The 14,392-nt window shown below is 46.3% G+C and overlaps 1 protein-coding gene across 2 annotated transcripts in view; it reads right to left on the bottom strand.

Annotated features, from left to right (window-relative positions):
- Positions 1 to 245: 245 nt before the first annotated feature.
- Positions 246 to 14,392, bottom strand: part of LOC106587417 (serine/threonine-protein kinase N1) — a 37,342-nt gene continuing 23,195 nt past the window's right edge. For both annotated transcript variants that reach the window (XM_014175820.2, XM_045706621.1), the window contains exons 7-23: positions 13,130 to 13,343; positions 12,546 to 12,746; positions 12,306 to 12,415; positions 11,853 to 11,996; positions 11,619 to 11,694; positions 11,093 to 11,222; positions 10,785 to 10,869; positions 10,436 to 10,515; positions 4,687 to 4,759; positions 4,488 to 4,579; positions 4,126 to 4,302; positions 3,682 to 3,744; positions 3,517 to 3,593; positions 3,211 to 3,353; positions 2,861 to 2,968; positions 2,507 to 2,587; positions 246 to 2,366 (exon numbers count right to left, since the gene is read on the bottom strand). In XM_014175820.2, coding sequence (XP_014031295.2) covers positions 2,163 to 2,366; positions 2,507 to 2,587; positions 2,861 to 2,968; positions 3,211 to 3,353; positions 3,517 to 3,593; positions 3,682 to 3,744; positions 4,126 to 4,302; positions 4,488 to 4,579; positions 4,687 to 4,759; positions 10,436 to 10,515; positions 10,785 to 10,869; positions 11,093 to 11,222; positions 11,619 to 11,694; positions 11,853 to 11,996; positions 12,306 to 12,415; positions 12,546 to 12,746; positions 13,130 to 13,343 — 2,058 coding nt within the window. In that variant the 3' untranslated portion in view covers positions 246 to 2,162. The remainder of the gene's footprint in view (positions 2,367 to 2,506; positions 2,588 to 2,860; positions 2,969 to 3,210; positions 3,354 to 3,516; positions 3,594 to 3,681; positions 3,745 to 4,125; positions 4,303 to 4,487; positions 4,580 to 4,686; positions 4,760 to 10,435; positions 10,516 to 10,784; positions 10,870 to 11,092; positions 11,223 to 11,618; positions 11,695 to 11,852; positions 11,997 to 12,305; positions 12,416 to 12,545; positions 12,747 to 13,129; positions 13,344 to 14,392) is intronic.

The raw sequence follows: 14,392 nt of genomic DNA, 5'->3' as shown, positions 1-14,392 counted from the left end.
TTTTTGTGATTTATTACAAGGTGGATGTTGATGTTTGCATCTATTTTTTGTTTTCTACATGAATTTGAGAGGACATGAGAGGACAATTCTTCATGAGTTTACATGGTAAAGCTTGTCTAAAAATGACCTTTGTTTTATGACCATCTTACTTGTAAAGATACAGTATTGCATTAATAGCAGGGAGGTGACAGAGAATGGTCTGATGATGAGACACCCAATCAAACACAGTAAACCGTATACACAAATTTTCCCAACAGATTTTCTTTATAAATAACTAATCTCATACTTTCACTTCCTTTTGTATAGTCGTACACAAGATAAGTAGAGTCTGCAGCCAGACAAACATGATTCAAAACACACCCCCATACACAGAGACAAGGGAGGTAAAGTTTGTTTTCTATTGACTTCTGCAGATGAGCATGTACTGTAGTTGGAGGATGAAGCTGCCTCTAAGTTCTGACCTGAAGTCAGTTTTCTTTCCTAGTGGATGAGGTTGGAATAAACTGATCCTAGATCCGTTCTTAATGGTCACTTCAACCTGGAGAAGCCTGAGCATGATTCATTGCTTGGATGTGTGTCCACTTCATGCCACTGATTGAATTTGAGTGTCTTGAGCATTAAAGTCTCTGTGTGTGTACGTTTGTGTGAATATTTAAATGTTTGGAACGAGACATGCATCCTTCAGCCTTTCTTTTGTGTGTTCAGATATGACCAAATGGCACAGGTGTAGACTGCCACATGACACACCCTTATATAAAATTCACAGACTGGACCAATTAAAAGGCAACAGGATAAATTCAATAACGCTCTCTGTTGCTTTTCTCAACGACTTCATTATCAACCAAAAACAGAACCAAAAGCACTGTCGAATTTTTCCCCCCCATAATAACTCAAATCAGAACATTTTAAAGAATGTTAAAAGGGCAACAATTGCCCATTGTGAATGCACTAGGGATCTGGTTGGATCAGAATTGACCGTTCCTCCAAGCAGTGGTTCTTTACCCTTCTGTTGACACAAGACTAACATTGGGTAACTTGATGGGTGATTGTTCACAACATTGTAACAATGTAGAGTACATATATATAGATGATTCTACACACTGTTGATTCAACTTCCTCCAAGCAATCATTTTGATAGGCAGATGGAGGTACTTCCTTTTCTCCTCTTAGCATTTATGTAAAACATTATCACCCTCATTGCATACCAAGGACCACAGTTAGTTACCAAGGACCACAGTTAGTTACCAAGGACCACAGTTAGTTACCAAGGACCACAGTTAGTTACCAAGGACCACAGTTAGTTACCAAGGACCACAGTTAGTTACCAAGGACCACAGTTAGTTACCAAGGACCACAGTTAGTTACCAAGGACCACAAAATAACAACATGAAATGCAATTCTATAGATCCCAGTAGAAATTTAAGGCATCATTTCAAGCCATGCACCCACCCCACCACACCCTCTCCCAAATATTATTTGTGTTTTGTCACAGTATGAAGGAACCAGGGTTGGGGCACCATTCCATTTGAATTCAGGAAATAAACTGAAATTCCAATTGACTTCCTGAATTGACTGAATTGAAATGGAATGGATCCCAACACTGAACGTTACATGGAGATCCTCAGATCTCAGAGCAGAATCAGAGCAGACTACAACACTGGCACAAAGGAGGATGGAACTGGAAGGCAAAGTTAAAAGGGGTTGACTGTGTAGTAGAAGTTACACATGTTATGACATGTTCTTGTAAGGACACAGCCAATGGAGTGTTCTAGATAGGGAGGAGGTGGCACAAGCTTAGCGGGCGTCACAGTTTCTTTTTTTCTGTCTTCTTTTCCTTTGGAAAACATAGCCACGTCTCATTGTAACAGAACTTCATTTCCCATCAACCACCAGTCTTATTGACGGCCCCTTCTCACAGTTGTGTGAGATGCTGCTGCAGTATAAAAAAAAAACACAGTCACAGAGTCTTGGCCTGGGTCTGCATTAATCTCCTCTAGTTCATACCTCCCACACAGACGTAGACTACACTACAGACCGACCCTTCTCCGTTTCTCATATCACATTCACAGTGTGGTGGATGCAGCAGACCACCCTTGCAGACTGCCGTGACCCCATGACCCTCATATGACGATGACGTGATAGAGGTCACAACCTCTCGACCCCTAGCAGAGGTCGGAGACGTAGTCGAAGTCGCAGAAGCTGTCCTGGTCCTTGCGGGAGAGCGTGCGGGGCTCGCGCGGCGGCGTCAGGGCGGGAGGCTCGGCGGTGAACTCCTCATCAAAGTTGCTGACGTCCTCTCGGCCCTTGATGGAGGGAACGAAGGGAGGGGGAAGCTTCCTCTGTAGCAGGGCCTCCCAATCCAGACCCTGGAGGAGAGAGAGAGAGAGAAAACAGGGTTAACAAAAAGCAAAATCACAGTGGAAAAATATGTTCCTGCAAAAACAACAAGTGTGGGATGAAGAGAAATGGAAAAAGATGAATATGGTGTCATGGATTTCTGACTCACCCGGAAGAAAGGCTGTTTCTTTATCTCATCAGCATCTTTCTCACCAGAGCCTAGTCTTCTCTCTGGGTTCCTCCTCAACAGCTGTTCATGACACACACACACACACACACACACACACACACACACACACACGAATATTGATAGCCATTATGGAAGTCAAACTACCAGCTGTTATACTAAACTTGCTAATGAGAGAATTATGGGGGTTATTGGGAGAGAGAGTCTTTTCAGAACTGCTGTTCCCAGGTAAACAAAATCATGAATTAAAGAGACAAGAACTACAACATTACCATCATTAAATGGACAAATCTGTGAGGTGCCACAGACCATGGACCTATGTGTGTGGTCACATACCCTCCTCATGATGGCGATGGCCTCTGTGGAGAGGAATCGTGGGTAGCGGACCTCGTCATTCACGATGCTGTCAAACACCTCCTCCTCATCGTCACCAGGGAAGGGCGACTAGCAGAGAAATACACTCATACAATTGAGTGGGAAACCCATTTATAAATACCAGACCTCACAATATAGACACAAACCAAACCCAAGGAGATGTACTTTTTTTGCCGTGATGCGACATTTCTGTTCACGGTATACTGCTACCAAGTGATGTACATTGAATATGTCTACTCAAATAAAGAGTGGACAGATATTTTCTGTCCTTCCATATCTATATTTTGTCCAACTCTTCAATGACGTCTCACCTCTCCCACCAGCATCTCATAGATGAGGACCCCCAGGCCCCACCAGTCCACTGCTCTGGTGTAAGAGGTGTCGGTCAGGACCTCAGGGGCCAGAAACTCTGGAGTACCACAGAACGTACTGGTCCTGTCCCCATAGCCCATCCCTATAGAGGGGGAGATGTTATTACACAGTGTTACGCAGGCCGGAAGAGACGAACGCAGGCAGATACACACAAACTCGCACTCACATAAGTGTTCACACACACTAGGTATCCAGACGTATGCGTCATAGAAGTGTAAAGATTCGACAAACTTCTGACCACTCACCTTCCTTACAGAGTCCAAAGTCGGCAATCTTTACATATCCGTCTGTATCCAGCAGTAAGTTGTCTAGTTTAAGGTCTCTGGAGGAGGGAGGAGATAGAAAATGTTACAGACCGGTCATGGACTTGGACAGAACGCCAAGAGAGTAGATGTGTGTCATTGACTCACCGATACACAATCTTGTGGTCATGGAGAAACTGCAGCCCCAGAACCACACAGGCTGAATAGAACCTGTCAACAGAGACAGAAACATGTAAGACACCTATTAAAAAAACTAAGTGGAGTACACACACACACACAGGGACTACATACACACACACACTCTGGGACTAAGTACACACACACACTCTGGGACTACGTACACACACACACACACACACTCAGACTACATACACACACACACTCAGACTACACACACACACACACGCACACACACACACACACACTCTCTCTCTGGGACTACTTACACACACACTCTGGGACTACGTACACACACACACTCTGGGACTACATACACACACACACACACACACACACACTGGGACTACGTACACACACACACACACACTCTGGGACTACATACACACACACACACACTCTGGGACTACGTACACAGCCCGTGGTTCAGTGAAGACATCAGCGTGGATGTGCATCATGAGGTCACCGCCAGCCGTGTACTCCATGACGAAGCACACGTGTTCTGGGGTCTGGAAACACGCAAACAGGTTGACCAGGAAGGGGTGCTGGGAGACGTTCACCGTCTCAAAGATACGCTTCTCACACATCAGACTGGAGGGAGGGAGAGGAGAAAAACAACAACGGAGGTGATGAAAATGAGATCTGTGCTTTCAGAGTTCAATTTCAATCCTTGTGTGATGACAAATTGTTGCAGTCATGTAAAAACAAGTCAAGTTTGTAAATGTATAAATGAAAGCTCCGCACACACACACACACACACACACACACACACACACCTCTCCACCTCATCCCGTGCAACAATATCTCCTTTCTTCAGGGCCTTGATGGCGTATATACTTCCTGTCTTCTTGTACTCTGACAGCAGCACCTAAGAGAGAGGACAGGTAAAACAGAAAAGGTTCAAGGGTCGCATTTCAGACTAAATCAAAGTGTTTATTTGGACTTTAAGGCCAGAGGGAGGTTAGAAACGCGTACCTTTCCAAAGTGTCCCCGGCCCAGCACAGCGATCAGCCTGAAGTCCTGGAGGCACAGGGTTTTCTTATGTTTACTGTAGAGAGAGACACACGTTTCCACAATAAATAATATCTACACAGTAAACACAGTGACTGGTCCAGCATGGCCAGAGGTGTGTACAGCATTCAACTTGCAGACTTGTTTACGTGCTGCTGTGCGTTTTGTTGCCAACCTTACTTTGCTACCTGACTACTTTACGGTTTTTACTTTTTAATTACCGTTTATATTTTTTGTTTTTCCCTCACTCAACTTTTTTCATTCAACTTTTTCACTCCGGACGTTTTATCTGGACATGGTTCATCAGGACTTCCAACAGCCGAAGCTAAGTAACATTAACATGATGCCTTCTAATTGCAGTCGGTGTACTCATAATATACAGGAGAACGATCGCCTTACGGCGAGGATAGCTGTGCTGCAAGCCCAGCTTCAGACGCAATCGTTAGGCAAGGGTAATTTCAGTGTAGGAAAGGATGAAACAGCGGCTGTGCCACCAGTAAGTACAGATAGTAACGTTAGTATAAATCCCCTGGCACGGTCCCCGCAGCCGGACAACTTTCTCATGGCTTCGGGAGGGAAATGCTGTAGGAATGCTCAACCGGTGTCGCTCATTCAGCCGACAGAAACTTTCAACAGGTTCTCCCCATTAAGCAGCGAGTCGGAGTCAGAGGCCGAAACTTCTCTGGTCTCTACTCCTCCCGTTACGGGGTCTGAGACGCCGAAGCTTCCCACCATTAGCTCTGACAAATTGAAAACCCTAGTCATTGGCGACTCCATTACCCGCAGTATTAGACTTAAAACTTGTCATCTCCCGTCTGGATTACTGCAACTCGCTGTTGGCTGGGCTCCCTGCCTGTGCCATTAAACCCCTACAACTCATCCAGAACGCCGCAGCCCGTCTGGTGTTCAACCTTCCCAAGTTCTCTCACGTCACCCCGCTCCTCCGCTCTCTCCACTGGCTTCCAGTCGAAGCTCGCATCCGCTACAAGACCATGGTGCTTGCCTACGGAGCTGTGAGGGGAACGGCACCTCCGTACCTTCAGGCTCTGATCAGGCCCTACACCCAAACAAGGGCACTCCGTTCATCCACCTCTGGCCTGCTCGCCTCCCTACCTCTGAGGAAGCACAGTTCCCGCTCAGCCCAGTCAAAACTGTTCGCTGCTCTGGCACCCCAATGGTGGAACAAGCTCCCTCACGACGCCAGGACAGCGGAGTCAATCACCACCTTCCGGAGACACCTGAAACCCCACCTCTTCAAGGAATACCTGGGATAGGATAAAGTAATCCTTCTAACCCCCCCCTTAAAAGATTTAGATGCACTATTGTAAAGTGGCTGTTCCACTGGATATTATAGGTGAATGCACCAATTTGTAAGTCGCTCTGGATAAGAGCGTCTGCTAAATGACTAAAATGTAAAAATGTAAATGTAAATGTAAAACGAATCATCCAGCGATCATACACTGTTTACCAGGGGGCAGGGCTACCGACGTTAAGGCTAATCTGAAGATGGTGCTGGCTAAAGCTAAAACTGGCGAGTGTAGAGAGTATAGAGATATTATTATCAACGTCGGCACCAACGATGTTAGGATGAAACAGTCAGAGGTCACCAAGCGCAACATAGCTTCAGCGTGTAAATCAGCTAGAAAGATGTGTTGGCATTGAGTAATTGTCTCTAGCCCCCTCCCAGCTAGGGGGAGTGATGATCTCTACAGCAGAGTCTCACAACTCAATCGGTTGAAAACTGTTTTCTGCCCCTCCCCCTCCCCTCCTTTGTAGATAACTGGCCCTCTTTCTGGGACTCACCCAGAAACAGGACCAAGCCTGGCCTGTTGAGGAGTGACGGACTCCATCCTAGCTGGAGGGGTGCTCTCATCTTATCTACGAACATAGACAGGCCTCTAACTCCCCTAGCTCCACAATGAGATAGGGTGCAGGCCAGTCAGCAGGCTGTTAGCCAGCCAGCTTAGTGGAGTCTGCCACTAGCACAGTCAGTGTAGTCAGCTCAGCTATCCCCATTGAGACCGTTTCTGTGCCTCGATCTAGGTTGGGCAAAACTAAACATGGCGGTGTTCGCCTTAGCAATCTCACTAGAATAAAGACCTCCTCCATTCCTGCCATTATTGAAAGAGATCGTGATTCCTCACATCTCAAAATAGGGCTACTTAATGTTAGATCCCTCACTTCAAAGGCAGTTATAGTCAATGAACTAATCACTGATCATAATCTTGATGTGATTGGCCTGACTGAAACATGGCTTAAGCCTGATGAATTTACTGTGTTAAATGAGGCCTCACCTCCTGGTTACACTAGTGACCATATCCCCCGTGCATCCCGCAAAGGCGGAGGTGTTGCTAACATTTACCATAGCAAATTTCAATTTACAAAAAACCCCAGACGTTTTCGTCTTTTGAGCTTCTAGTCATGAAATCTATGCAGCCCTACTCAATCACTTTTTATAGCTACTGTTTACAGGCCTCCTGGGCCATATACAGCGTTCCTCACTGAGTTCCCTGAATTCCTATCAGACATTGTAGTCATAGCAGATAATATTCAAATTTTTGGTGACTTTAATATTCACATGGAAAAGTCCACAGACCCACTCCAAAAGGATTTCGGAGTGGGTTTTGTCCAAGTGGGTTTTGTCCAACATGTCTCTACTCACTGCCACAGTCATACACTGGACCTAGTTTTGTCCCATGGAATAAATGTTGTGGATCTTAATGTTTTTCCCCATAATCCTGAACTATCGGACCACCATTTTATTACGTTTGCAATCGCAACAAATAATTCTCAGACAACCCAAAGATTCCTTGATGCCCTTCCAGACTCCCTCTGCCTACCCAAGGACGTCAGAGGACAAAAATCAGTTAACCACCTAACTGAGGAACTCAATTTAACTTTGCGCAATACCCTAGATGCAGTTGCACCCCTAAAAACATTTGTCATAAGAAACTAGCTCCCTGGTACAGAAAATACACGAGCTCTGAAGCAAGCTTCCAGAAAATTGGAACGGAAATAGCGCCACACCAAACTGCAAGTCTTCCGACTAGCTTGGAAAGACAGTACCGTGCAGTATCGAAGAGCCCTCACTGCTGCTCGATCATCCTATTTTTCCAACTTAATTGAGGAAAATAAGAACAATCCTAAATTTATTTTTGATACTGTCGCAAACCTAACTAAAAAGCAGCATTCCCCAAGAGAGGATGGCTTTCACTTCAGCAGTAATAAATTAATTAACTTCTTTGAGGAAAAGATCATGATCATTAGAAAGCAAATTACGGACTCCTCTTTAAATCTGCGTATTCCTCCAAAGCTCCGTTGTCCTGAGTCTGCACAACTCTGCCAGGACCTAGGATCAAGGGAGACACTAAAGTGTTTTAGTACTATATCTCTTGACACAATGATGAAAATAATCATGGCCTCTAAACCTTCAAGTTGCATACTGGACCCTATTCCAACTAAACTACTGAAAGAGCTGCTTCCTGTGCAGAAAATATAAAAACCTATCGGCCTGTATCGAATCTTCCATTCCTCTCAAAATTTTAGAAAAAGCTGTTGCGCAGCAACTCACTGCCTTCCTAAAGACAAACAATGTATACGAAACGCTTCAGTCTGGTTTTAGACCCCATCATAGCACTGAGACTGCACTTGTGAAGGTGGTAAATGACCTTTTAATGGCATCAGACCGAGGCTCTGCATCTGTCCTCGTGCTCCTAGATCTTAGTGCTGCTTTTGATACCATCGATCACCACATTCTTTTGGAGAGATTGGAAAACCAAATTGGTCTACACAGACAAGTTCTGGCCTGGTTTAGATCTTATCTGTCGGAAAGATATCAGTTTGTCTCTGTGAATGGTTTGTCCTCTGACAAATCAACTGTAAATTTCGGTGTTCCTCAAGGTTCCGTTTTAGGACCACTATTGTTTTCACTATATATTTTACCTCTTGGGGATGTCATTCGAAAACATAATGTTAAATTTCACTGCTATGCGGATGACACACAGCTGTACATTTCAATGAAACATGGTGAAGCCCCAAAATTGCCCTCGCTAGAAGCCTGTGTTTCAGACATAAGGAAGTGGATGGCTGCAAACTTTCTACTTTTAAACTCGGACAAAACAGAGATGCTTGTTCTAGGTCCCAAGAAACAAAGAAATCTTCTGTTGAATCTGACAATTAATCTTGATGGTTGTACAGTCGTCTCAAATAAAACTGTGAAGGACCTCGGTGTTACTCTGGACCCTGATCTCTCTTTTGAAGAACATATCAAGACTGTTTCAAGGACAGCTTTTTTCCAGCTACGTAACATAGCAAAAATCTGAAACTTTCTGTCCAAAAATGATGCAGAAAAATTAATTTTGTTACTACTAGGTTGGACTACTGCAATGCTCTACTTTCCGGCTACCCGGATAAAGCACTAAATAAACTTCAGTTAGTGCTAAATACGGCTGCTAGAATCCTGACTAGAACCAAACAATTTGATCATATTACTCCAGTGCTAGCCTCCCTACACTGGCTTCCTGTTAAGGCAAGGGCTGATTTCAAAGTTTTACTGCTAACCTACAAATCATTACATGGGCTTGCTCCTACCTATCTTTCTGACTTGGTCCTGCCGTACATACCTACAAGTACGCTACGGTCACAAGACGCAGGCCTCCAAATTGTCCCTAGAATTTCTAAGCAAACAGCTGGAGGCAAGGCTTTCTCCTATAGAGCTCCATTTTTTATGGAATGGTCTGCCTACCCATGTGAGAGACGCAGACTCGGTCTCAACCTTTAAGTCTTTATTGAAGACTCATCTCTTCAGTAGGTCCTATGATTGAGTGTAGTCTGGCCCAGGAGTGTGAAGGTGAACGGAAAGGCACTGGAGCAACAAACCGCCCTTGCTGTCTCTGCCTGGCCGGTTCCCCTCTCTCCACTGGGATTCTCTGCCTCTAACCCTATTACAGGGGCTGTCACTGGCTTACTGGTGTTCTTCCATGCCATCTCTAGGAGGGGTGCGTCACTTGAGTGGGTTGAGTCACTGACGTGGTCTTCCTGTCTGGGCTGGCCGTACTGCTGCTCCAGTTTCAACGGTTCTGCCTGCGGCTATGGAACCCTGACCTGTTCACCGGACGTGCTACCTGTCCCAGACCTGCTGTTTTCAACTCTCTAGAGACAGCAGGAGCGGTAGAGATACTCTCAATGATCGGCTATGAAAAGCCAACTGACATTTACTCTTGAGGTGCTGACTTACTGCACCCTCGACAACTACTGAGATTATTATTATTTGACCACGCTTGTCATTTATGAACATTTTAATATCTTGGCCATGTTCTGTTATAATCTCCACCCGGCACAGCCAGAAGAGGACTGGCCACCCCTCATAGCTTGGTTCCTCTCTAGGTTTCTTCCTAGGTTTTGGCCTTTCTAGGGAGTTTTTCCTAGCCACCGTGCTTCTACACCTGCATTGCTTGCTGTTTGGGGTTTTAGGCTGGGTTTCTGTACATCACTTTGAGATATCAGCTGATGTAAGAAGGGCTATATAAATACATTTGATTTGATTTGAACAGTTCATACGTTAACGGAGGTGCCTGGAAGGCACATGGTCACTGGTAGCCGCCAATATAACATTGTTGTGTGTGTGAAACCCTCGTGTGTGTAGGTGTATGTAAATGACCACTCGTCTGTCCGCATAGTGACCGCGTCCGTGGGTACGAGTGTGGTTGCACACCTGCTCAGAGGGGGGGTTTGGGCAGGGCGATCAGGGGTGAGGTCTGGGGGAGAGAAGGGCTCAATCACTGGCAACCGCTCCTGAGAAAAAGAGAGGAGGGAGAAGAAGAGGATAGAGAGATGGAGGGAAGAAGAGGATAGAGAGCAGAGGGAGAAGAAGAGGATAGAGAGATGGAGGGAAGAAGAGGATAGAGAGCAGAGGGAGATGAAGAGGATAGAGATGGAGGGGGAAAAGCAAAGCCAGGAGTGAGAGAGAGAGGTAAATAAAGTGGGTGAGTGTGTGAGGTTCCTCTCATGTTGTATTTTGCTATTCTCTTATTGGGTTTCTCGTCTTTCTGTCCCTCTCTCACCGGGGTGTTATTATCAGAGTCTCTCCTGTAATCATGCCTGACTGGAGAGTCACTGTCCAGACTTAGTTTCTCCACTGAGATCTCCCTGAAAACACGTGCAAACACACACACACATGTATATGCAAACACACACACATACAGACACAAAAGGGTGGTTAGCTACAGGGTCCCGAGTGCATAGCATTCTACGTGGAGTTCATTCAACAACTTAGAGGGATGAATTTGAGGAGTAGATACTTGGGTACAAGTTGCTTGCGTGGGCCACACACCAAGTCGTTTGTGTGTGTGTGGGTGTGTGTGTGTAATACCCAGAGTTGAGGTTGTGTGCATTGGGGCTGTAGGTTCCTGTGTTGTTGACAGTGGGGATAGCGTTCCTCAAGAGTCGGACCCAGGTCCCGATGTCAACGTTCATCTGACGAGCTCTCAGGAAAGCCTTGCCTGCAAACACACACCGGAACAGTTCAAACACACACACACACACACACACACACACACACACACACACACACACACACACACACACACACACACACACACACACACACACACACACACACACACACACACACACACACACACACACACACACACACACACACACACACACACAATAAATCCAGCTGGACACAGCAGCAAACGCACCCATTTTCAATAGACACCATGCGGTTAAATGTGTTATGACCACAAGGGGGTGCTATGGTGAGGTCAACCCTTCCGTTATCATCATAATAAAAACGCCAGAGAAATACAATCTCATTCTAGCTCTGTGGGAAATACTGTAGTAAGATATCCACTGTACTAGTAGGTTCTGGATTTCTCCCTGCCCTCTCTCACCATGCTGTTTGGAGAAGACCTTCTTCTGTCTCTGAAGGCGTGGGACTCTCTCAATCACCGGGTTGAAGAATATCACCTGAACAAATCACACACGTCACACCTGCACTCTATATAATGGATCTATCAACTCACTTACCAAACACGGTTTTGATACTTCTTTAATGATGTCAAGTTTACAGCGTGTGCGTGTGTGTGTGTGTGTGTGTGTGTGTGTGCGCGTGCGTGTAAACCTACCTCAGCCAGAAGCAGCCCCTGTGGCTCCAGCTCCAGCTGAACTCGGTGTTTCTGGTTGTCCAGGAAGTCCTCCAGCTTCAGGTACTTGAGAGCACACAGCGAGCGGTAGTCCTTCCAGTACACTGCTATCTCCATCTCCCTGGACTGGAACACACACACACACACATTAACAGGTTTCAACTAAGATATATACACAGACACATGATACCTCTTCAGAGAGCTGACTAGTGTAGGAGCAAGAGTGTGTGAAGAGGTTTGGTCCTTTTGTGTGTGTGTGTGTGTGTGTGTGTGTGTGTGTGTGTGTGAAGACTTGTTTCTTTTGTGAGTGTATGAGTGAGTACGTGCCTGCGTGTGTGTGAGAGAGAGAGAGGACATTTGTACTTGTGTAAGCATATTTGAATGCATAATATTGTCTGTGTGTGTGTACGTGTGTGTGTGTGTGAGACCGCTCACCCTCTCCAGCTCCACAGTGAAGGTCTGGTCCCAGGCCTGCTCCCCTACACTCTTCCAGGCTGTCTGACCCACCACTGAGTTATCCATCTTCAGCACCGCACTCACCTCCGCTACAAACACACACAATTATTACACACACTACACAAACACACCTTTACATAAATATCCATTTAACAGCACAATTCATGGTGACGGTATGGTTCATTTGACACACACGCACACTCTACCCTAGCCACTCACAGGAGAGTTCGTCGGTCTTGCTGGGAGTCTTGCCGCTGACGCTCCCGCTGCGTCCGTACAGGTTGCTCTTGCTGCTGCGGTTCATGAAGGAGCGTCCCTCCCCGGGGCTGTAGCAGGGCAACATGACCGCCGTGCCCTTACTGCGCCCCGGGACCACCTCCAACACCCCCACACAGCCCAGCAGCTGCACCTGGAGAGTACCTGAAGACACGGGGACACGAGGACAGAGAGTAGAGAGCCTTCCAGACACCACTATCTAACCTAAAGCAAACGCTTCATCACTTGACGTAAAGATGCTCCTATCCATGTTTATTTTGAAATGGCATGGTGAAGCTAAACGCTATGAAACCGCTGTCAACAGTCCACCATCAAGAAGAATCCGTAAGCCAGGGCATGATGCCAGCGAAACAGAACGAGTGTGAATGTACAGTATGTCAAATGTATGCACGCATGACTGTAAGTCACTTTGGATAAAAGCGTCTGCTAAATGGTATATTATATTCGTAGATGGTTGAACGTGATGGATACTATTGAGTGTTGTGTACAGTCAATCCTACTGACACATTTAGACCAGTGTGTCTCACCAGTGAGCGGGGAGGGCTTGCTGAGGGTGCTGTACTGGTTGTGAAGGTAGGGGGCACTGTGGCGGGAGCTGAAGGCCGGGGAGGCGGCCAGGACTAGTTCCTCCTTGATGAGGCAGGCCTTGGGGTGGTCCTCCGGCAGGTCGGCCAGACGCTGGTCCAGAGAGTCCCTCAGGACGTCCAACCGCTGGGACGCCTCGCTCAGACGACACTGGGCCTGGAGATGAGAGGGGCGGAAGTGGGCTGAGATACTCGAAATCAGACCAGGAGTGTGTGTACTTTATAGAAATGTGGGTTTACAAATGACACTTGGCTTGGAGGTAGAGAGATTCAGGGATTTGGAAGGATAGGGGTGAGACCCTAAAGACCAAACCAGGGTCGAGCTCGGTGGGCATGAAAACGTTTCAATGAACTTCTAAAGGTTTATTTTTGGAATCTGTACGGACAGATTTTCACCTGTTTGTACCCAATGAACACAACTCTGGAGAATGGGGTTGTAAGTGTGTGTTCAGACAGTAATTATGTTCTGTATGTATGGATTCATATGCATCCATGTAGAGTGAGTTTGCACGCAATGAGTTCTGTGGTGTGTGTTTGTGCGTTCGTGTTCTGTGTGTGTCTACACGTGCATGTGGTGTGTGTTTGTGCGTTCGTGTTCTGTGTGTGTCTACACGTGCATGTGGTGTGTGTTTGTGTGTTCGTGTTCTGTGTGTGTCTACACGTGCATGTGGTGTGTGTTTGTGCGTTCGTGTTCTGTGTGTGTCTACACGTGCATGTGGTGTGTGTTTGTGTGTTCGTGTTCTGTGTGTGTCTACACGTGCATGTGGTGTGTGTTTGTGTGTTCGTGTTCTGTGTGTGTCTACACGTGCATGTGGTGTGTGTTTGTGTGTTCGTGTTCTGTGTGTGTCTACACGTGCATGTGGTGTGTGTTTGTTCGTGTTCTGTGTGTGTCTACACGTGCATGTGGTGTGTGTTTGTGTGTTCGTGTTCTGTGTGTGTCTACACGTGCATGTGGTGTGTGTTTGTGTGTTCGTGTTCTGTGTGTGTCTACACGTGCATGAGGTGTGTGTTTGTGCGTTCGTGTTCTGTGTGTGTCTACACGTGCATGTGGTGTGTGTTTGTGCGTTCATGTTCTGTGTGTGTCTACACGTGCATGAGGTGTGTGTTTGTGTGTTCGTGTTCTGTGTGTGTCTACACGTGCATGTGGTGTGTGTTTGTGTGTTCGTGTTCTGTGTGTGTCTACACGTGCATGTGGTGTGTGTTTGT

Source organism: Salmo salar, chromosome ssa02 (genome assembly GCF_905237065.1).
Source record: "Salmo salar chromosome ssa02, Ssal_v3.1, whole genome shotgun sequence".
NCBI lineage: Eukaryota > Metazoa > Chordata > Actinopteri > Salmoniformes > Salmonidae > Salmo > Salmo salar.
Note: the sequence above shows the minus strand (reverse complement) of the source record. Positions and strands in the feature narration are given on the sequence as shown.